General features: G+C 39.6%; 1 protein-coding gene across 1 annotated transcript; it reads right to left on the bottom strand.

Moving 5' to 3' along the window:
• Positions 1-8,183: 8,183 nt before the first annotated feature.
• On the bottom strand, positions 8,184-8,816 carry LOC131873933 (uncharacterized). The gene is made up of 2 exons (XM_059217112.1): positions 8,709-8,816; positions 8,184-8,483 (listed from the first exon to the last, which is right to left on the bottom strand). Exons 1-2 carry the CDS (start codon positions 8,814-8,816, stop codon positions 8,184-8,186), a joined length of 408 nt encoding a protein of 135 aa, XP_059073095.1.
• Positions 8,817-24,945: the final 16,129 nt, after the last annotated feature.

Raw genomic sequence — 24,945 nt, 5'->3', positions numbered from 1 at the left:
TTAGTGCCCCAACTGGTTTACAGTCACTGATACCAAATATCTTTAATACCTCTTTCACATACTTAGACTGTGTGATGAAAATACCACTCTTCATTTTCTAAATTTGCAAGCCTATGAAATTTTTTATCTCTCCCACTAGAGACATTTCAAACTCACTTGTCATTTCATTTGTAAAGTCATTGCTCATGTCATCATTACCTCCAAATATGATATCATCTACAAACACTTCACTAACCAGTATCTTATCTCCTTCAGATTTGAGATATATATTGCTATCTTCACTGGTTCTCTGAAAACCTATCTTCATCAGGTGTGAATGAAGCCTTTCATACCATGCTCTCAGTTCTTTCTTTAATCCATATAGTGCTTTGTTGAACTTACATACAATGTCTTTTTCATTAGTCAAAGCATAACCATCTTGCTTCTCAATGTATACTTCCTCTTCCAGTATTACATTTATAAATGTTGACTTCACATCCATCTGATATACTTTCAATCCCTTATGTGCTACAAATATAAGTAAAGTTCTGACACCTTCCAGTCTAGCCACTAGTGCAAAAGTCTCACCATAATCTTCTCCTTCTTCTTGTGCATAACCTTTGCAAACCAAACGAGCTTTGTTGGGAACTACTACGCCATCTTCATTCAGCTTGTTCCTAAATACCCACTTAGTACCTATCACATTTTTATTTACTGGTCGGGGTACTAGGGTCCATGTAATGTTCTTCTCAATTTGATCGAGCTCCTCCTCAATAGATTTGAGCCAGTGATCATTTCCAAATGCTTCCTTAGCAGTTCTAAGCTCAATAGCAGAGATCATGCAAGAATTTTCTCTAGTTCTTCTTCTGGTTAGCACTCCAGCATCCTTATCTCCAATAATCTGGTCAAGATTGTGATTGAGTGTCACATACCTCAAAATAACATGATCATTATCTTTAGGTTCTTCTTCTTCATTATCATCTTCTTCTTCTGAATCTACCTATTCTAGTTGAATTGGTACAACAATATTCTCTTTACCGGTTTTAGGTTTCACAAATTCTGGTTCCAAAAACAAAATGCAAGGATCTTCATCCTTTTTCTCCATACGATTTTCCCCTGAGACTTTAGGATACTCATCCACTCGAACATCAGCACTCTCAATGATTCTCTATGTCTGATTGTTATAACATTTGTAGGCCTTACTCTTGGTGGAATAACCAAGAAATATACCTTCATCACTTTTAGCCTCAAAGTTGCTAACATAGTCACCTCTCTTAATAAAACATTTGCTGCCAAATATCTTGAAATAACTAACATTAGGTGATCTACCATATCAGTATTCATAAGGAGTCTTATCCTTACCTCTTTTTACCAAAATCCGGTTCATAGTTTAGACAGTTGTGCTGACAACTTCTCTCCAGAAATTTTTCGCCACACTTCCTTGTATCAACATTATTCTAGAAGCTTCAACAACTGACCGATTGTTCCTCTCTATAATACCATTTTTCCGTGGTGTCCTCGGTGTAGAAAGTTGTCATTTGATACGATTTTCTTTGCAATAACTAGTGAATTCCTCATAAGTAAATTCATCGCCTTGATCAATCCTCAGACACTTTATCTTCTTACAACTTTCCTTTTCAACTAAGGCCCTGAATGCCTTGAACTTACTAAATTCTTTTGTTTTATCTTTCAAGAATGTGACCCACATCATTCTTAAGAAATCATCGGTGAAGATCATAAAGTATCTGTCACCTTGAATACTTTTATTCCTTATTGGTCCACAAAGGTTTATATGAACCAAATCTAACATATGTTACTTTGAAAAAGATTTTCTCTTGAAAGTTGAGGATGCCATCTTTCCCTACTGACATTACTTACATATAGCATTAACCGGTTTGTCCAACTGAGGCAAATCTCTCACTGTCTTGGACTTACTCACTTTAACAATGTTATCAAAATTTATATGACAAAATCTCCTATGCCAAAGCCAACTATCATCTAATTTATCAATTAAACATTTGCCGACTTTAGGATTCAAGTGAAACAAGTTACCGTTAGTCTGCTTTCCAGTTGCAATCAGTTCACCTTTGCTCCCATAGATTTTGCACATACCATTCTTAATCTCCAATGGATATCCTCTATCATTGAGTTGAGAAACACTCAAAAGATTGTTCTATAGACCTTCAACCTAGTAGACATTATTTGCACTTCTCTTTCCATTAAGAGAAACAATTCCCTTACCTTTAACCATCCAGTGTGAGTCATTACCAAATCTTACAACTCCACCATCAAATTCCTTCAAAGAAAGAAATTTTCTCCAGTCACCGGTCATGTGATGTGAACAACCACTATCAATGATCCAAGCATCAAAATTATCCATGCGAGAAACTAAAGCCTTTTGATCAGATGTTTCCTCTTTAATGGCTACAAACACAATGTCTTCATTAGCATCACCCTCAGATTCCTCATTAGTGATACCACCATCAACTGCAATAAGACAATCTCTTCTGCCTTTTCCCTTGTAATTATTGAACTTCTCTCGCTTGTGCTCCTTATCACCATTAGGATAGTTACCTGCAATGTGTCCAATATTTTTGCATGCAAAACATTTCAAAGGTAATTTACCTCTGTATTTATCAGTTTCTCTAGGCAACTGCTTGGCCAACAATGCTTCAAGCTCAACCAAAATGTCTTCATCATCAACTTCTCTACTGGATCTAGATTCATAATTGTGACTGACAACTCTACTTTTCCTCATAGATGGGTTAGAAACTGAAGCTCTAAATGCAGACTCAGATTTCTAAACACTGTCATCATAACCATTTAATTTAAAAGCAGTAAGTTGACCAATGATGGAGTCAAGGGTTACCTTAGTTTTGTCAATAGATTTTAGCTCCTGAATGGCTGCATCTCGGATATGATGAATAATAATGAACATAAAATACCATAACTAGTATTGAGAGGAGGGGGGTGAATCAATACATACAAATGTTAGGATTAATGATAGTCCCAAAGATATTGAGAGGGGGGGGGGTGGGGTGAATCAATATCTAACCAGTTAAGAGAATATTTAACCTTATTAAGTATTTTGCATTCCAAAACAGTGTATCGGTAACTAAGAATTAATGTAGTAAACAGGAACAATAAAGACAACATAGAAAACACACCATAACACAAGATGTTTAATGAGAAAACCCGGTGTGGGAAAAAACTCAGTGGGATTTGTGACCCACAATATTCACTCACTGGCTAATGAATAAATATTACTTACAATGAGGAGCCTGCACATGTAGGAAGGCCAACTACCTAGAGCTTACTGCTCAATCTGCAAAAGAGAAGTCTCACTAACTTACAAAATGGATTATGAAAATCCAATACAATGTACTACTTCAAATCAGCATCAACTATGCCAGGTTCAATACTGGTTTAAGCTCATGCTATAACCATAAACCTTATACAAAATCCACCCTATGCATTCACATATATCTTCCTTATTATTCGCTCATTCCTATCTCATCTCCTATTTTTCTATATCAAAATGATTTACAAGATCTCATACATATATGAGTCTATTACAATATACCATGTCAGCTTTATAGAAAGATATTTACAATTAAATACAATAAACAAAAGTTTATTCCTATCGGCTGGGGTGCCAGTATGCATTGTTGTCATTGCCAGTGAGGTGTCTGTCAGTGCCGGTGCCTGCGGGTGTCTTTACCAGATGAATGCCAGGTGGTTACCAGAAGGATTCTAGTAGGTTTGCTAGTAGGTTTCCATCAATGACAACACCATCATTTCTCACTAGAGTGTTAAATGCCAATAACAAAAACTTCTTCGACAACTTATCAAATTAAAATGATGCTTAACCGGTTGTCTTCATTACTGAACTTAACCATGGCAATACCGGTTAAATAGAGTAAGACATCAGACAACTTAAACCTTTAAAACTAAATACTTTAAATATCATTCAATACTTAATAACTACTTCACCCATAAATATATGCATGTGGTGTATCAGTAATATCATAACCATTATCTCTGCATGCATAATCACCTTAACAAAGAATACTCAATCATCACATGAAAAATGCACAACTCATGACACACATATTTTTCACGTGGAAACCCAAATGGGAAAAACAATGGTGGGGATGAATACCCACAAGCTTGTTTTAAACTCTTTAGAAGCTCAATCTGTTATTAGCCTAGTCCAATTAAAGACTTTACAATAAGGTTTGTGCTAGGAACCGATCCTGTTAAAGATCACCTAGTTAAGGGATGACTATATACCCTATTAAAGGTTGAAACCCTGTTAAAGGTTACCTTGGTAGAGGATTTAAAGAACTCAATGAACTTGAGTCACCTGGTTAGAGGATTTACGGTAAGCCTGTTAAAGCTACCCGACAAAGGGATTTTCCTTCTGTTGAAATGGTTAGAAGAAAATAGGTAAAACTCTGATATGATAACAACACTATATGCTAAGGTAGATCCTTTTTAGTTCCTCTACTCTGTAATCACACTCTGCAGTTTTCACTCACTGGTATGGAAAGTATCTCATCACTCAGATACACACACAACTTTTGCCAACAAAAACAATATCAAAACTCATCGACCTTATAGACAAGAATTAGATCGGTAACATAAACCCTAAACCCTAAGTATTTTAGGTTTACAATTACAAGCAGTCCAATCCTGACCATCCAAACACTTTACATAAAATGAAACAATCTCAAATAGATCACAAGTCATTCTGCATCGTCCATTCTTCACCGCACATAGAAATCAGTAACCCATCACTCTTTCTTCTCATACCGCTAAGAAGAATGTTCATTCCTGTGGTAGACATTTAATGCAGTTGATCTTCACATTAAAGATCCTCAAGGAAATCCTTCACGTGCACAAAAATGATGTGGCATCTTGATCTCATCCTTATTTCTTAGCTAACTCATCACAGAATATCATCGGTTGCATCGCACATGCTATATTGCCAAATCGGAAACCCTAGAGCTAAGACTACCAACCGGTAGTCACACTTAATGAAACCCTAACACCGGTTCACTACATCTCTTCATATCGGTGCATACCAGTGTACTTGCTTGAGCACATATTGACATCAATGACAACATACTTTGTCACCGCTTCATCATATGCCAACAGGATAGTGTAGACCGGTAGTAGGGTTCTCAACACCTTACTAAGCACTATGGCATCTTCCACTTTACCACCGGCACTCTTGATCTCACCAACTATCTCTTTTATCCTTTGACCATATTGTTGGATATTCTCACCTTCAGCCATCCGCATGTCATCAAAATTTCCTCTTAGACTCTCTTCCTTGGAAATCTTCACATTTTCATCATCGCTATAAATCTCTTCAAGTTTCTTCGATACCTCATATGCAGTCTCCAGACCATGGAAATTACCATATTCAACATTAGACAAAGAACTGATAATAGCCTCCAGTGCTTGATTATTTTCTTGTTTCTCTTTCTTCTGATCATGTCATAATCCCACTTGATACAACATATTGAGTACCAACATGTTCCCAGTATTGATTTCCTAGATTTGATATAAAATTTCATTTTATCACTCCATATTCTATAGTTCTCTTTATTAAACTTCAGACCTTCCTTCTTCGTCATGTTCTACAAGATCTTTACGTCAAGTTGTTAGGCTTAGACCTTAGTACCTGAGAAGCTATGATACCAATTGATGGTATGATGAAAGAATAAGGATCCGATCAACTACTGAGATGGGGGGGTGAATCAGTAGATAGAAAAACTAATAATAAACTTTCACCAATATCCGAATCAACCTCTCAAAGTAAAATTAGAACTGACAAGTTAAACCACTGAACTATAAATGCAATATCACTATTAGAATAAACTGGTTGATTTTAACAATAGATTAACAGTAAACAACTTGAAACTCATAAACATCCAAATACTTTTACTGACATAAGTAAAACTTCATTTCATATTACTTCTGGTTATCATAACTTATCAAAGTGGATTAAGTAGTTACACAAATCAACCATAGAAAATATAACCACAAAAACATTGACCACTTGACACAATATTTTTGACGTGGAAACCCAAATGGGAAAAACCACTATGAGATGAGACTCAGAAGATAACTATCTGAACTCTTTTGAAGTTCGTTCTATTAGGAGCCAAGCCTATTAAAGCTTTACAAAAAGTCTTGTTTGTTAGGATTCCCAAAGATACTGAGAGGGGGGGATGAATCAGTATCTGACCGGTTAATGAATTTTCTAAACTTATCATATGAAAAGCATTCCAAAATTATGTACCGATAAACAAAAATTAATGCAGTAAATAAGAACAACAAGTACAACATGAAAGACACACCATAACACAATATTTTACCGAGGAAACCCAGTGTGGGAAAAAACTCGGTGGGATTTGTGACCCACAATATTCACTTACTAACCAATAAGAGAATATTACTATTACAATAGGGGCTTGCACATGTAGGAAGGCCAAGTGCCTAGAGCTCACTGCTCAATTACAAAAGAAGTCTCACTGACTTACAAAAATGTATTATGAAAATCCAATGTCATGTACTGCTTCAAATCAACATCTACTATGCCAGGTTCAGTACTGGTTTAAGCTTTGTAATAATCATAAACCCTTATCCAAAATCTGCCTTACAATTCACACATTAGGTTTGCAATAATCTAACCATATCCTCTCCTCCTAAATGATCTACAAGATCTCATACTTATATGAGTCTTATTACAATCCACCGTGTCGGCTTACAAAAAGATTTTACAATTAAATACAAAATACAATTAAACAGAATTCTTGTTGGCCATGGTGTCGGTAATCAATCCTTTTCGGTGTCGGTGAACTATATGTCGGTGTAGAGTCTGTGAGTGCCAGTGTCTGCCTATTACATGTGATTGTAAGGTTGACATCAATGACAATATCTTCAATCACCTAAAATTTCTCATTGGAGTGTGCATTTGCCAACAATCTCCCCCTTTGGCATTGATGGCAACACTCATGAGAAAAATCCAAAAAAGTGTCCAAAAAAAGAATCTGCCAAAACTTGTCAAAACTGTGTTACCAAAATGTGTGCTCCCCCTGAGCTGATGATGTCTCTGATCATTTTTCTCATCTCCACTACTCCCCCTTTATCATTAATGACAAAGGTTGTCATTCACTGTCAATGGAGTGTGGTTCCTACCGGGATCCTTGTAACCGGTGGGTTACAATCTGATAGATGTCTACCAATGCAAAATTTTGACTGTCACTAAACCTTTCATTGTCCTTTAATGCCACTTCAGCTCTCTGAATTATACCGGTGAGTATGTGCATTTTCTCTTTTGGTGTCTTAAGTCCTAGAACCAGAGCCTCAGAAATTTCTTTTCTCAAAGAAATGAGGTAATCTAGTTTGGGACCTAGTTTGCATTTTGAATCCTTTTCTTTATCTTTTTCTAACTTTTCAATTTTCTCCTCAAGAACTGCAATATTCTTTTCAACTTCCAAAAATGAATTTGATGTTCCTATTAAGTTGTCAGCAATATTGTTGATTTCTTTTTGTGCTTTGTTGATCTTTGAATCTATGTCCTCTATCAAAATATTAATTTTGCAAGTATCTTTGTACAATTTCTTGAAATCCAAAATTGTTTCTCCTAATACCGGTAATATGGTTTCCATTTGTTCCTTATTCTTCTTCACTGTTTCCTCAAAGAATTTTTCTTTCTCCTTATTCATTTTCTCTTTGAATGTACCTTCATTTATCTAGTCTAGTGTTATTAGGTTGCCGGTTATATACTTAGACAATGTGTCTAATTGGATCAAAGAATCTTTATTATCTATGATACACTTTGGAGCTATCATCTTCGAAATTGGTAAAGTGTCATCTATAGCCTTATAAGCTTGGGCATTGCACTCTGTTATTTTCTTTATTGAATCCAAGAGTACCTCTATTACATTTGTTGGCCTAAATTCAGTCATTGATGTGTCGGATGATTGTCCAACTATTCTCACAATTTGTAATCCGCCAGTGTTTGTGATAGCTTTGCTTTCCTCTTTCTCTAGAGGATTTGTTTGAGTTTGCATTTCCACTACCAAGGGCTTGGGATTTTCAGATGAAGCCAGTGGTACAGTCTTAGTAGGTACCTGAGAAGGAGCCTATTGCTCTACCTATTTCTCCATGTTTTTTTCAGCAAGAGCCTATTGCTCTAATGGTTTCTCTGTTTGTGCTTCAGATGATTTCATTGTAGTGTCCACTGTCGGTTTTTCTGTGTTTGCCTCTGTGCTATCTACTGTCAGTGACTCAGTTGGTTTTTTAGTTCCAGTGGTTGTCGGTGGCTCAGTAGATGTATCAGTATGCACATTTGTGGTCTCTTCCTTTCCAGTGTCCGGGGGATCATTTGATTCTTTAGTTTGTTGTTGTTCCCCAATTCCAATGTTTTCAATTCCAATATTTCCTGCTGGTGGCTCTGTTGCCACATCTATCTTCTCAGGTGATTCCTTATCCACCACAATATTGACTTGCTGAGTGTCAATGTTCATTGTGTATAACACCTCAGAATCAGGATTCATATCCTCATGTGGAGTCTCCACATTCTCAATAGTTGGTGAACTATCAGTTAGTACCGGTGGAGTAATTGAAGGTGGTGGGAAATTGTCTGTCACTTTTATATTTGGTGGTCCACCTACTTTGCCTTTTCCTTTTTATTTATCCTTTTGGTATACCTTAAAGGGTTTTGGTATTTTTAGTTCTTCTTGTTTTTCTTTCTCTACAAAAAATATGTCCCACTGATCTGTAGTCTCTTTTGTTATTTCATTTACTCTACCTACCATAAGTGCAACATGTCCATGTCTAGTTGAGAATACTATCCAGTTTGCTTCATTGATCATCTCATCAATTTCTTGGGTGGATTTCATTGGGTGAACTACAAGTAGCTTTTCTATTTTGATTTTCTTATCTAATTTAACAATAGCTACCCTTCTAGCTTCTAACCTTCTATATAAATCATTGGGTATCTCATCCACAATTTCCATCAGAATTTTCTTATAAATGTCTAAGTGTAAGATTACACTATTTTCTATGCTCTCCTTTTCATCATTTGATAGTGTGTTATATAACTTACTGATGTTTTTCAATTTCCCATCCTCAGTTATTTCATTCAAAAGTTTATCAAATGGTGGAATAACCTGTCTTTGCTTTCTCTTATTTGGTGTCAATTTCTTAGCTAGAAGCCTAACTGCCTGTTGTTTTTGTCTAGTCCTTCTGAGTGTAGATGAGGGTGCCGGTGAGGGTTTTCTTTTTCTTTCTACCATTTTGAATACAACCGATATCTCGCTGTCAGAAGAAGTTACAACCGGTGAAAGATGTACTTCTAGTTGAAGTTCTTCCACTTCACTTTCCTTAATACCAGTTGATGCCCTCCTAAATGGCACAAGATTAGTCTATGATCAAATAACACAAAAACACACAAAACATTAGCGTTAGTCAATCAAAAACTAAAACATATGAAGGCATTCCAAGAGAGACACTAAAAACATGCTAATGAATTTAACTAAAGAAGTAAAGACAATGAGACATCTCCAACTATCTCTTAACATGATATTAGCTCCTTCTCCCTTGTTCCTCTCCTCTCCAAGTTCCAAAATAGTGTAGCTCTCAGCAGCTTTTTGCACTATGGATGCTTATGGAGGATTGAGATTGTAGTATAGCTCCAAATATGAAATGAAAAGCTAATACTAATGCTAAAATGATGTATTTCAACCAAAAAAGACAAGATGTTAGATTGCTTATGCTAAAATGCTCTCTAAAATATGTATAACTTAGATGCATACAAGTTTTTCAGGATCTGGATTATGAAGGAATGGGCTCTATTTATAGGAAAAATGGAGCAATGGATGGCCAGGATTGAAAGGTTTAATCAAGGGTCAAGCTTGAAAGTTGGGGATCCATGTGCGCAATTTGCACCAATAAAATAGTGACAAGTGTCAACACAGGATTGGGTTGAGAAAAGAGGTTGGAGGCATTAAAGGCCTGAGAAGACCTCATGGTTATCTAAAGGCTAAGGGTCAAGTCTAAATTAGGATTACCCACTGGATTAGGAGTTAATGCAAGGATAAACCTTTGTGCAAATGATTAAGAGATAATCATGGTCAAAGCATTAAAGGCTTGATGAGACCCTTGGGTTGGGTAGAGGTTGAGTCAAAGCAAATGTTTTAACCATGTGGGAGGGTTTGGGTTAACCATTAATGGTTATTGGAGACTTTGTGGATTAAGTGGTTGAAAGTTGGAAGCCTTCAATGGTTATCAAAGACTTTGAGGAATTAAGTGGTTGAAGGTTGAAAGCCTTTAATGGTTATCAAAGACTTTTAGACTTTGAGAAGTGACTCCATTTTGCTTAGAAATGTGACAATATTTAGGGGATGGATTAGGCTAATTAGGAAGGGGTTAGAAGAATCTAGAAGGGGATTAGATTTTGCAAGTGGATTTGGTGGGTGAGGGAAAATAGGATTTTATTTAAAATAAAAATTCATTTATTTCAATAAATGTGTGCAAGTTGCATTTGTAAGAAAATGCAAGTGGGGTGGGGATAATGATTTAAATAAATGTTTTATTTAATTTATTTAAAAGAGGAATAGGGGGATTTAATTAAATAAATTGATTTTATTTATTTAATTGAATGGAATTTGATTTAATGAATTAATTAAAATAAATTGAATAATTTATTTAATTAATAGAAGAATGTTTGGGGATGAATTAATTAAATATTAATTTAATTAACTGGTGGCTAGTGGATTTTTAATCAAATAAATACGAAATATTCATTTAATTAAAATGGACAGATTTATGTGACTACATTTGCCCCTCTTTGAGACGGTGCAGTTTATCGCATCGTTTCAAAGAAAGAAAAACTAGTGTGAAGAAATGCCCCATAAAATGTAAATTTAATGGGTGGTATGCTCCCTCGAGAGATAGGTCGAATTTTTTTGAAAAATCGGGCGATCTCTCGAAAAAGAACGAAAATTGGCAGGGTGGTAGAAGAGAAGAAGTTAGGCATACGGGTGAAAAATAGAAGAAATTGGGGGAAACATGGAGAAATGGGGGGCTGGGAAGTTCATGGGGACCACGGCGATGAGCGGGGCGAAGTTACGGTGACGGCAGGGGGTATAAATGGGGTGAAAGGGGTGAAAATAGGATCATTTGTGACCACGACCAGTTGAAAACTAGAGCTCTGATAGTGACATTTGGAGGAGCAAGGAGGAGCTACGATGCCGTTTCTGATCACCGAGCACCGATTCGAGCGAGTCCGATGGTTCCAGCACCCAGCCGACTACGGACCAGTGGTATGCAAATTCGAAAACTTACTGTTGATGCATTTTTGATAGGTTTTTAGTTGAGTCAAAGTCAAGTCGGAGCAAGAGCGCTGGAACTATGGTTTTAGCGCTTTTGCTCCATCAATTAGCGCTATTGTTCCGCAATAGTGCTTTTGTAAGCTAGTTTGAGCGCGTTTGTATTCATTAGCGCTAGTGTATGCAAGTTTTAGCGCTTGTGTCTAAGTAGCGCTATCGTAGGGTTAATTGAGCGCTATTGACCTGTAATAGCGCTATTATATAGTGGATTTAGCGCTTTTGGTTTTGTAGTGCTATTGTAGTCTGGTTTGAGCACTATTGATGTGGTTGTAGCATTATTGTGTAGATTTAGCGCTATTGTAGATAAAATAGCGCTTTTGCCTTAGTATAACAAGATGCCCCAGTTTCGGACAAAATAAATCTCCTGATGCCTAACGATTGATGGGTGGCGAGGTGAAGTGGGAGTTGTTTTAAACCATAGCAGCCCAATGAGACTTAGGTCATTTGTTAGAATAAATGCCTGTTGAAGTCTAGGTGGCCATGATTGCTTACCTGTTGAGACCCGAAGATACTTGATCAAAGTATTTGATGATAGTCTAGGTTTAAACTTAAGAAAGTTTGATAACAAAACAACTGATGGTGGTTGGATGAATGTCGATGTGCAAGAGGATCTGCGCGTGTTGCAGATACGCGAGCGCCACCCCACGACACAGGGATTGCGAGATCAGTTGACACAGATAGAGATAGATTGTATTGCAGCTACTGGCCTGTACGAGGTGATGCACATGCCCGTGATTCGGATGAATCATGGCCTGATCACAGCATTGGCAGAGCGATGGCATAGTGAGATGTGTACGTTCCATCTAGCTCAGGGAGAGATGACTGTGACCTTGGAGGACGTGTGGCGTATCCTTCGGATTTTGATTTGAGGAGAGCTGGTCACATACGATAGATCCTGGGGGACTGTTTCATGTCAGAGGATTTTTGATGAGGATGTATACATTGACGATGGCTCAATCGCATGGGAGGATATAGCGGCACTATATGAGCCCCTTCCAGCAGTATTGTCAGGGATCGTGGGAGGACTGCTGTGTCCAGACAGGCGATCACATGGATTGGTGGTGGGATGGGGACAGGTGATAGAGAGGATGGTTACTAAGGGGACCCGATATGCCTGGGGGCCGTGCATGTTAGCGCAGATGTATCAGGAGTTACACGAGGTAGTGTACAGAGGGCGGGGGTCGCTAGCAGTGGGCATGACGCTGCTGCATGTGTGGGCATGGGAGCACCTACTAGTGACTCGACCAGTGAGTCTCAGATTCCGAGCCGTGGACCAGCCATACATGTTTATGTATAGTGGCATGATGAGTCAGCCCCACTTGGGGAAGTTAGAGTGGTGGCGGCGAGCATTGGATGACCTGGATGCAATGATCTGGCGGCCATACTTAGAGTGTGAGCCATGGGAGGATGATGCAGAGGCACTACCATATTGCTTCATGACCCGATTCCTCATTGGGAGGACCTCTTATCATGTGGAGAGACAGGTGCCAGGATGGGTGATGAGGCAGTTTGGACGGCAGCAGGGACTGCCTACCGGATCAGGGGAGTATGCACGAGTGATCCGAGAGCGATATGCATGGGGTCCAGTGCTACCGTATGATCAGGCACTGGCAGAGTTTTGGACATTGCAGGCGAGGCCATGGGACTTACGACCGAGGGTCGTGGATGCAGGTGTGACAGCAGAGTATACACAGTATCAGGCGGTGCACCCGATCCTGCGGATATCAGACCCAGCTAAGCCGATCCCAGCATTTGAGGATGAGAGAGGACGAGGATGATGACGGAGAGCAGGAGGTCGAGGAGGAGGAGATGGAGGAGGAGGAGATGGAGGAGATGGAGGAGGAGGAGATGGAGGAGGAGGTGGAGGAGGAGGAGGAGGAGGAGGTGGTGGAGGAGGTGGAGGAGGTTTGGGGATGCCGAGGCAGCGGAGAGGGAGAGGTGGACTACCTCTACAGATATCACAGGGACCTTTGATGCAGGGAGGAGTGCAGCTGAGTGGGAGGGGGATGGAGAGAGAGATCCCAATGGATACAGGTGTAGGGGAGGGTAGTGCAGGGGGTGATACAGGTGCGGCAGCCATGGACATGGGGGAGGGAGCTACTGGGGATCTGCGGGAGCATATGATAGGTTATTTGCAGACCCGGGTGGAGAGATTAGAGGCGGAGGTAGTAGCTAGGGATGTGCAGCTATTTGCACGTGAGTCAGAGCTGACAGTGGTGCTGCGGGAGAGAGATACTGCGGTGGAGAGATTGGCAGAGCTGCAGGAGAGAGTCCGAGCGGGAGTAGGAGCACAGGGTCCTACAGGGGAGATTATGAGGCAGTTTGGGCGAGCACAGGCTGAGATAGAGTGCTGGCGAGGTTTATATGAGCAGGTGGTGCCACTCAGTCAGCGAGCTCTTAGTTATACCCAGATGCGGTAGACGAGATCCGAGTGATCACAGAGGATGCAGAGCAGTAGGGGAGTGATGGGTCCTTTGAGGCGGGATAGATCAGGAGATGCAGGAGGGAGTGGGGGTTTGATGAGGCCTCCACGGAGAGATGGATCAGGTGGGGCAGGTATCAGTGGTGGAGCAGGTAGGGGTGGTGGTGGTGGTACAGCATCTGGCCAGAGCGGCATTTGAGAGAGCATTTTTTTGCATATATGTATTGTATCATTGTCTATTTTTGGACTGTATCTTGGATGGCTCTTGGTAGCCGATTTTGTAGACTTCATTGTACTCTGATATATGAGTTGATATATATGAGGAGATCCCATATTTGTGATGATTATGCATGTGATGATGTATGGATGTTTATGCATGATTATGTTTTCTTGCGTAGATGGATATGTGTACATGTATGCATTTGATGAGATGTTTCTTTTATGCATGTTTTTATGATGATTTATGATGTTGTATACTGACATATGAATGCAGGTTTATATGTGTATGATGTATGTGAATTTTGATGTAATGCTTTATGTATGGAATGCCATGATGATGATGTATGCTTATGATGATTTATGAACAGGATTTATGGTGTTTCCTATTGCGATGCAATGATAAGATGATTAATGTGACGATATTAATGCGATGGTTTAGATGAATGATTTTATGTATGGATATGCATCTAGATGTGTTCAGATGAATGTAATATGGAGAAACAAAATGTAAAGTACAAATGTGTATATGATGATGTGGTAAATGAATGTAAATGGATAAACAAATGTAAAGTACAAGTGTTTATATGATAATGTGTTTTAAATGCATGCATACGTAAAATGGGTATATGAAATGGTATGAACCAATGTTTTGTAAACAAATGGTCTTATGAATCTAAAATGCGTTAAATATGTTTGTAAGTACAAATGATAATGGGATGATACAATAACTAATGGGTATAATATCTGCACCTTAATGTAATGATAATGAATGCAAGGTGAATGAAGCTTACGATGAGCATAATAAGATACTTGGTAATGAATGAATGGACCTTTTAACTATAAAGAAATGTATGCAGATGATAAATGAAGACAATAAAATGATAATGGATAATTAATATGAAATGAATGTTTATTAAATGATTTAATACAATCAAAGACAATTGAATCCCATGAATGGATCTAATTTATTTATGATTGATGCAATGATGCAAATGATTTTAATGAAAACTAATGTCAACAATGAACTATATGCAGTGTTTAAGTTTTTAACATGACATGAATGGACGTAATGCAAGATGCCCTTCCTAAATGTAATGATGATATGATCATGAAGAATGCAAGATCTTGTAAGACTTTGCATGATGCATTGATGATGTATCAGAGTACTCAGTCGTGATTTGTATCCAAGACCAGCTTTTAGTTATTTTTGCATGTACATATGAATGAATGGGTGATATTCAACGGAATGCAAATGTATAAATAGATGAGGTGAAATGACGATCCATAGTGCTCTATTTTCATCATTGAGCTTTAAAATGTTGGAAGAGAATACAAGCATCTTGACACAATGATTCAAGATGACCTGAGTATTTCTTTCATGGATTTTAATATAGCAAGTCAATACAAATGACTTGATATAAGGGTCAAGTCGACCAGAGTATTGCTTGCGGAACAGACAAGGATTATCTCCATTCATGCATGACTTGGATCATCCTCCTTGATCTTAGGCTGATCATATCCTGAGACAATTGCATACCGTACTAAGAGATAACACCTTTATCCAGTTTGGATGAGGTAGGAGGAACCAAAGGGAGAGCATTGTACCTGCAAACAAACAGTATATATATAAAGAATAAAGAATATGGATCCTTCGTAATGGTTCATGCTCATATGGTTGAGGTATACGCTGTAGTCAGCAAGCCGTAGTGATCTATGACTGTATTTTTGCCTAAGATCACGTAGCTTAGTGAACTTCCCACGTAGACACCATTAGTACATGCCCCAGAACTTCATCGGAAATAATGCGCAAACGATACAAAACAATGCAGAAAGATTCTGATACAGATAAACAAACGATTGTACTCACAAATCAACCAGGTATTTGATAGCTTAACATAATTTTCTTGTCAAAGAAAATGTCACTTTTGTCTTTGTTTTGGTAAGGAAGGATGCATCCTTGTTTAAAGACAGGTTTGGATTGTTGAAGTCGATTGTGTTGGTTTGATTGGTAAATGGTCAGTGTGTGAGTAGTTGTCAATGTTTATTTTGTATCTGATTGGATAAATATGTACAAGGTGTTGCCATGTTTTTTGTGTGATTTTTGATGGGTTTTCTGATGTTTTTTGGATTTTGTGAAACAATTTTGAATGTTTTTTGTATTTTGAGAGTCATTTTTGAATGTTTTTTGATATTTTCTGATGATTGCCTAAATGAAGAGCATAATGATATACAAGATAATGTAGAATCCACTTCCATCACTAGGGTAAGGGTATTGCCCCCAGTTTGTAGACCTAACTTATGAAAAGGTGGGATGCTAGACGCATGGAGTACTATCTTAATTGCAGATCAAATAACAAGCCATGGTTGGGATGGATGGATGTGTGTGTGCATGAATATGATCGCAATGAGTCTGAAAAGATAATGGAGCCATAGCCCTTACGAGTGGCACCTGTTTGCCAGGTTTTCACCATCGCACTTACCCAAGGTGCCACCGGAGTGGTTGTTCACTATTTGGATGCATGATTTTTCTTTACTTTTTTTGAATGTTTTTGTATTTTCTTCAGGACATTTTCTGAATGTTTTCGGTATTTTTTGGTATGCAGGGGAGCCTGATGCTCTGTACACCTTAGGTATAAAACCGTTTGAGGCACATGCTGTTAATTGGATCTGCAAGCGGTTCTCCATCTGATGTAGCCAACTGATATGCCCCGGACCCAAATACAGTAGTGACAACATATGGGCCCAGCCAGTTTGATTCAAACTTGCCTTGATGTTCTCTGTTTGGTTGGTTGCGAGGATTTTCTCGAAGAACAAGATCACCTACCTCAAATGTATGAGATCTAACTCGATGATTGTAGTTTCTACTCATGCGCTGCTGATAGGCTTTGAGATGATTGTATGCAGTTTGTCGTTTCTCATCAAGTAACTCTAAGTCCTGAAGACGTGAGACTCTGTATGCTTCATCATCAATGAGATTATGCAAGGAAACCCGTAATGATAGTATCTCGACCTCAATAGGCAAGATAGCTTCTGCACCATAGACCAATGAATAAGGAGTTGCACCTGTAGGGGTTCGAATGCTAGTTCGATATGCCCATAGTGCTGGATTTAATTAAACATGCCAATCACGGCCGGCATCATTGACTGTCTTCTTTAGGATCCTCAGTATGTTTTTATTGGATGCTTCAGCCTGACCATTGCCTTGTGGGTAATAGGGAGTGGAAAAGCGGTGTTGGATATGAAATTTTTCACAAAGTTCACGGACATCCTGATTTTTGAAAGGAAGACTGTTATCTATGACAATGGACATGGGTACACCATACCGGCAGATGATGTAATTGAGGATGAATGAGGCAATCTGCTTGCCAGTGACTTGGGTAAGTGGAACAGCTTCGATCCACTTTGTGAAATATTCGGTAGCGGTAATAATGAATTTATGGCCATTGGATGAAGATGGATGAATCTTACCCACAAGGTCAAGGCCCCATTGACAAAAAGGCCATGGTGTTGTGATTGGTTGTAGTTCTTGTGCTGGTGCATGTATCAGGTCACCGTGAACTTGACATTTCTTGCATTTCCTGACAAAGTAGTAGGAATCCTTTTCCATAGATGGCCAATAGTATCCAGCTCGCATGATCTTCTTGGCTAGTGATGGACCACTTGAGTGAGTCCCGCAAATTCCTTCATGTACCTCTTCCAAAACCTTTGTTATCTCATCCTATTCCAGACATCGAAGGAGAGTACCATCAAGACTACGTCGGTATAGGGTTTCGGCAATAATGGTATATCGAGCAGTTTGGCAAATGAAGGTTTTTCGTTGGTTATTTGATTGGTTGGGAGGAAGGGTGTGATCGCGGAGATAGGTGTAGAACTCACCGTACCATGGGGATTCAGAACCAACAAGGTGACATATCATTTCGGATTCAGGGATATCATAAGCAGGGATCCAAAGCTGTTCTACCAAGAACTCGTACCGTGTTGAATTCTGTGGAAGATCTAGTAGAGATGCGATGGTAGCCATGGCGTCAGCAGCTCAATTCTGATCTCTTGGTATCTGCTCAAAAGTGATAGTAGTAAATGATGTCTTTAGAGTGTCCACCATTTTCTTATATGGCATGAGTCTATCATCTTTGGTCTGATATTCATCAGTTGCTTGTCGAATGACTAGTTAGGAATCGCCATATACTTGCAGTTCTTGTAATTTCCATTGGATGGCTAACCTGAGTCCTGTGATCAAGGCCTCATACTCGGCTATATTGTTTGTGCATGGAAATGTGAGCCTGTAAGACTTCGGGATGCTATCACCTTGAGGTGTGATAAACAGAATGCCTGCCGCCGAGCCGTGCCTAGTGTATGACCCATCAAAATATAGTTTCCATGGTTGTGCTGTTGTGATCATGAATATCTCTTCATCTGGAAAATTGGAAATGAGGGGATGATCGCCTATGAGTGGTGCATCGGCCAACTAATCTGCAATAACTTGACCTTTGATAGCTTTACGATCTACATACTCAATGTCGAATTCACTTAGAATCATTACCCATTTGGCCAAGCGACCTGTCAGTGCTGCTTTGCTGAGTAAATACTTGAGTGGATCAATTTTTATGATGAGTTGTACCTTGTGTGTCAATAGATAGTGCCGCAATTTAGTGGCTGCCAAGATTACTGCTAGGCAAGCTCGCTCAATAGGTGTGTAATTGAGTTCATAGCCAACCAGTGTGCGAGAGATGTAGTATACAGCATACTCTTTACCTTCTGCATTATGTTGTGCCAGTAATACACCTAATGCTATACTTGTCGCTGAGATATAAAGTAACAACGGTCTACTTGGATCTGGTGGCATCAACAAGGGTGGATTCATGAGATAGTCTTTAAGTGCCTGAAATGCTTGCTGGCATCTATCATCCCATTGAAAGTGTATGTTCTTGTGTAGTAGGTGTGTGAATGGGTGACACTTATCAGCCAATTGTGCAATGAATCTTCGGATGGATTGAAGCTGCCCTTGTAATGTCCTTAGCTGACTGATATTCTTTGGTGGTGGCATGTCCATGATTGCTTTTACCTTTGCTGGATCGACCTCAATGCCTTTGCTTGAGACAATGTATCCTAGAAGTTTCCCGGAGGTTACTCCAAAGACACATTTCTTTGGGTTGAGTCGAACATGGTATTGTTCCATTCTATCAAAGATTTGATCTAAGATGTGGAGATGTCCTTCTCTAGTAAGTGATTTTTCTAGTAAGTCATCCACATAATCTTCCATCATAGTATGCATCATGTCATGGAAGATGGTGGTCATTGCTCTTTGATAGGTTGCTCCTGCATTCTTTAGACCGAAAGGCATTACATTCCAGCAGTATGTGCCCCATGGACGTGTGAAGGCTGTCTTATGTTGGTCCTCTAGTGCGATCTTTATTTGATTGTATCCTGAAAAGCCATCCATGAGTGAAAGCATGGCATGTCCTGCTGTCAAATCCACTATGATGTCAATATTTGGTAGACGGAAGTCATCCTTAGGACATGCTTTATTTAGATCTCTGAAGTCTGTACAAATGCGGATGCCCCCTTTTGGTTTGCCAACTGGCACAATATTGGAGATCCATTCTGCATAATCAATTGGTCTAATGAAACCAACATCTAGGAGTTTCTTGAGTTCTATTTTGACTAGCACTGCAATCTGGGGATGCATCTTACGAAGCTTCTGCTTGACAAGTTTGGCTCCTTCTGCTATGGTGAGGTGATGCATAACTAAATCAGGATCAAGCCCAGGCATGTCTGCATATGACCATGCAAAGTTGATCTGACGCTACTGGAAGAACTCGATAAATTTAGGCTGTTCCTCTAGAGTGAGAAGAGATGCCAGATGTATGATATGAGGGTTTTCAGGAGTCCCCACATTGTATTCTTTAGTCTCCTCAATGAGGATCGTTGATCGTTCCTGTTGTGTGCTTGCAGGGAGAATGTCAAACCCTTCATCTCAGGCGCCTCAGAGAGGTTTTCACTGTTGGATACGCTCTTTCTTTTTACTTTTGTGGGATCAAACAGTGCCACAGTGTGGTTTTCACTGGAAGATCCATGTTTCATTGTTATATTTTTGCAGCTGAAAGGTTTGGCATCCGCCCCGAAGTATGCTGTGCTATTAAGTTCAATGGTGAATCCAGCTTTGTGATCCCCGCTTGGTAGATTATCTCGTAATTCCAAAAAGTCAATGATAGCCTCATCGTTTTGGAAGAGGTCAAGACATGGAGGATTTGATTGGTTCCATTCGATGAGTTCAGGGTGGATAATGGGCATTACTTCATCGATTAGGTTAAGTGTGGGAGATGTATCAGTGAGGGTTAAGATGTTATGGTGAAGGTCATTAATGGTACTCTCCTTGTCAGAATCAGGCGTAGGATGAGACATAGGGTCTGTGGAAGATGTTTCCAGCTCAGGTACCCAAGTGGTCTTTATTTGTGCTTCTCCGTAAATAGGGATGTCTTTGCGTGGCGGAGGTGGTGATGTGTCTTCCTCATCTGAAGTGTTAAGTTGTACAGAATCAAATTCCCACTCATGTGAGTCAGTCTCTGAATCACTCTCCAGCATCCGATTGCTATACCATACTGGGATGTCTTTGGAGTTAAACACGACAGGTGTGATTGGTTTATGTATCTTTGTAATGATCGGTGCTGCAGGAACTGTGATGGGGATTAAAGGATTTGTTACTGGAAGTATTGGTAATGGTGACTTAGTGGCTTCTTTTGGAATGGCTGGTACCATAGATGCTGCTGCGGGTTCCAATATAGTTGCTGTTATGAATGGTTTTATTGATGTGATGGTTGTCGCAGATGGGATTACTGATTTGATTGGTGGGATGTTTGGCACTGGTGATTGTTGCGGCGGAGTCGTGAGCCTTGATGGGGTAGTGGGGATAATGTTTGATGGTGCTTTGATTATGAAAGGTGTCCTCTTTGCAGTAGGTGGGCAAAATGGTTTGCTGGGTTTTCCTTTGAATCTGAGTTTAGGAAGGACTTCTTTTTCAAAGCCTAGGCCTGTATTACCTTTGGGTTTGAACTCTGGCAATAGCGGTTCATGTCATCCTTGTTTGCAGGATCCCAAAGCACTCTGACCATCATACCCCATTCTTTGCATAATGAGGAGGCCTTTACCATACTGTTCCGTAGGAAGTGTAACTTGCGGTTTATCAGTGGTGATGGGATCCTTATAGATCCATTCCACTAGGTCCTCATCTTGTGTCTCTTCCTCTTGACTCTTCCCAAGGATGAAAGGCATCAAAGCACATGCAGGCATGATTAGTGGTTGCTGGAGTAACTGCTGTGGTTTACCATGTGTTCTAGGAGAAGTGGGCATTTGTCCCACACAAAAGAGCTGACTCAAGTTATATTCCCCGGGACCTTCCTCTGCGACTTTCATCTTAAGCTTTTCTTGCTTGGGTATAGGGGTGTTTGAACTGGCAAGAGAGGCAGGATTTACATATGATGTGGAGGAAATGGCTTCTCTATTATTAGGAACGGTAATCTCTGGTTGATGGCTGATATTATGGCAAAATGCAAAGGGATTTGTGTCACCCAGGATTGTGATCTCTACACCGTTATGTGGGAACTTGATACATTGATGGTAGGTAGATGGAACGGCTTGCATGGCATGTATCCAAGGTCTCCCTAATAATAGATTATATGGCAGCGGAAGGTCCAGAACCTGACAAATGATGTGCTTTACCACAGGGCCCACTCGGATTGGTAGTACCACAGCTCCTTTGGATGAACGCTCTGCATCATCATAGGCCTTGATGGTGATCTTCTTGTGAGGATCCACTGATTCTATTGCATATCCCAATGCTGTGACCAATTGTAGTGTGTAAATGTTTAGGCCTGCTCCATTATCGATCAAGACTCGCTTGATCCTGTGTTGGTTGACAAAGCCTTCAATGTGGAGTGAGGCGTTATGAGGTTGTTGGAATGAAGAGTTGTCACTTTCGGAAAAAGTGAGACAAGGTGATGACTTTAGATTTCCAACCATGGCTTGAAATTGGTCCATGTTCAGGTTTGCAGGGACTGACGCCTCTTGGAGTGCTTGATCCAAGATTGTTTTATGAGAGGGTGACAGACGCAAAAGCTCCAAAATGGATATAAGTGCAGGGGTTTTGTCTAATTGTTAAGATTGTATTGCTTTGGGACGGAGGTGGTGCCTTGTGGAGCTATCTTGATGGTGACCTTGCCATGACGTGTAACAACATTGCAATTTGAGGTGGGATTTTTGAAGGTTATGGTTGCAACTTGTTCATTGGCATCATACAAGTGATTTACAGTGTAGTTATACGCAGCCTGCGTATAGTCAGTGGTATCAGTGCCTCGCCGGGAAGTGGAAGGACCCCTTTGATCTTGTGATGGAAGTGGATTCTTGAACATCAGGTGATCATTATTTGTCATTTTTGGATCATGTCCTTTAATCTCAATTTCTCCTCGATCAATAAGATCTTGAATGAGATCTTTCAATCGGTGACAATTACTTGTCTTGTGTCCTCTTCCTTGATGGAACTCACAGTGTTCAGTATCTCTCCACCATGCCGGTTTAACTTGCGGCTCATAGTTTGATAGCTTAGGTAGAGTGATCAAATTCTGAGAAATGAGTTGTCGCATCACTGTTTCAATGGGTTCCCCTAAGGGAGTGTATGTGTGTTTTTGTTTTTGTGGACGAGGTCATGGTTCATCCTGAGATGTGATGCGACCTTGATTGGAAGGAACATTTGTGTTATTCTGAGGTGGAGGATTTTGTCCTGCAAATCGAACCATAGGTTGTGCATTTTGGATAGTTCGAGCATCCACAACCCCATCGTTGACGATATTCTTATTCTTGTTCCAGAAGTTTGGTTTATCACTATTGAAGCGCGGGTGAGGACCATCTTTTGGTTCATTAAAGATTTTGATGAGTCCTTTTTTGATGAGTGCCCATTCACATTTTATACCCTTGGTGATCATATCGTTAAAAGAGTCTGTGTCTTTGACATCCAGGTGAAATTCCATTTCTTCGTTTAAGTTGGAAATGAAAATTTCCACTAGTTCCCGTTCAGGTAACTGAAGAGAACGTCTGCTAGACATTTGACGCCATCATTGCAGGAATACTGAGAATAGTTCACCTGGTTTTTGTTTGGTATTGCATAGATCAGCCATGGTGATGTCACGTTCAATGTTATAAGAGTAATGAGATAGGAACTTCTAGTTGAGTTCCTCAAATGTTCTAATGCCACCTGGTAGTCGGGAAAACCATGATGTGGTTGTTCCTCCCAAGCTTTGGGGAAAAAGGCACATTAGGTATGTGTCCTCATAAGCCACTTCAAGACAAGCGGAATGAAATTCTCGGACATGATCACGGGGATCTCCCTTTCCTCTATATTTTTCGAATTTTGGTGTTTCGAACCCGCGTGGAAAGGGTGGCATATAAAGATTCCTATCAAACGGATAGGGACAGATGTCATTAAGTGAAAATTGATTGGTCTTAACACCACTATGAAGTTGTTGGGCGAGATTCGCGACTTGTTGCCGCAACATCTCCATTTCATTTGGAGGAGGAGGTGGTGGGTTACCTCGAGGGATGTTATATCTGATGGGATCTCTACGCCTTTCCTCCTCATGGTGACTTTGTCTTTCTGATGCTTGTCTTAATTGGGCAAGATCAAAGTTTGAGGGGAGTTTGGCTCCTTCTTGAGCGAGTTTTAAGAAGTGAGCATCCGCATTGCTCCTGAGTATTTCGTCAAATAATCTGTTAAAATGAGGGTTATGCTGAACCCTTTCGATTGTTGAAGGAGTGGGAGTACTTGGGTTTTCGTCATTCACATTTCCTCCAAGTGCTTCTTGAAATTCATTGAGGTTGTCCTCTTCTTCCTCAATTTCTATTTCTCATTGCCTTGATCGTGATCGGGTTTGAGCCATTTTGTTTGCAAGTTTGTGTTGAAGTTGATTGAAGATGATGATGAGTTGGTGATGAAATGAAAGATTGATGGTTGGTGATTTGTGTTGTATGTAGATCTCTAGCACTCTAAGGTAGATGTAACCGAAATTCCTTCTTTGAATTGCTTGTTTGTTTGATAAGTTTGGATGTGATAAGGTGTAGAGAAATCTGAGATGTGTTACAGATTTTGACTACCTAGCAATGAGAGGATTCACTCATGAACTAGTTTTAACCTGCGTAGATGTGTCTCTTAGGATGAGCTTATCCTAGATGTAGAAACAATCTAAAAAGTGATGTGATGTGTTTGATTTCAAGCAATATCTAAAAAGGAATCTTGGGAGAAGAACCTCTTAATGTTTTGAGAGTTTTGGGATGGATTGATGATGAAGTGATGATGTATGAATAAGATGCTGGATGTTTGGTTTTTCAACTTTCAATAAAAACTTTGTGTCACAAATGGGACAAACTCTTCTTCTTCCCTTTCAGGTGTTGGTGGCACTTCTCGAGGTGTGTTGTAGGTGATACAGATGTTTGGGAAGAAGTTGGGATTAATCTTTCCTCCTTGATTTTTGTGATAACTCAGAGCTCTATATTGCATAAAAGCTCTGCTGTTCAATGATTCTGAATCAAACTCGTTTGTTTTACCTTGAAGGTATAGACGCATGCGATGTAGAAAGACTCTATGTGAGACAAAGATTTGTCTATTGAGATAGAAGAATTTCCTTCTTTTGATTAAAGCCTTTGAGCTTAGTGGTCTCCTTTTCAAGGTAATATTCTAATGACACTTCTTCTTTTGCAAGATGTGAAGAATGGGCATAAAATGTGATTCTTTGTTGTTTGCACTGTGTTTTTGGTATTTTTGGTTGTTTTTGAGAAATGTTGGATGAATACTTTGTTTTTGGGAAGTGATTTTTTGATTTTTCTTTGACAAGAAAACAAAGCAAGCACACAAACACAAGAATGTTGCCT

This window comes from Cryptomeria japonica, chromosome 3 (genome assembly GCF_030272615.1).
Source record: "Cryptomeria japonica chromosome 3, Sugi_1.0, whole genome shotgun sequence".
NCBI classification, from domain to species: domain Eukaryota; kingdom Viridiplantae; phylum Streptophyta; class Pinopsida; order Cupressales; family Cupressaceae; genus Cryptomeria; species Cryptomeria japonica.
This window is presented reverse-complemented; position numbering and strand designations above follow the sequence as displayed.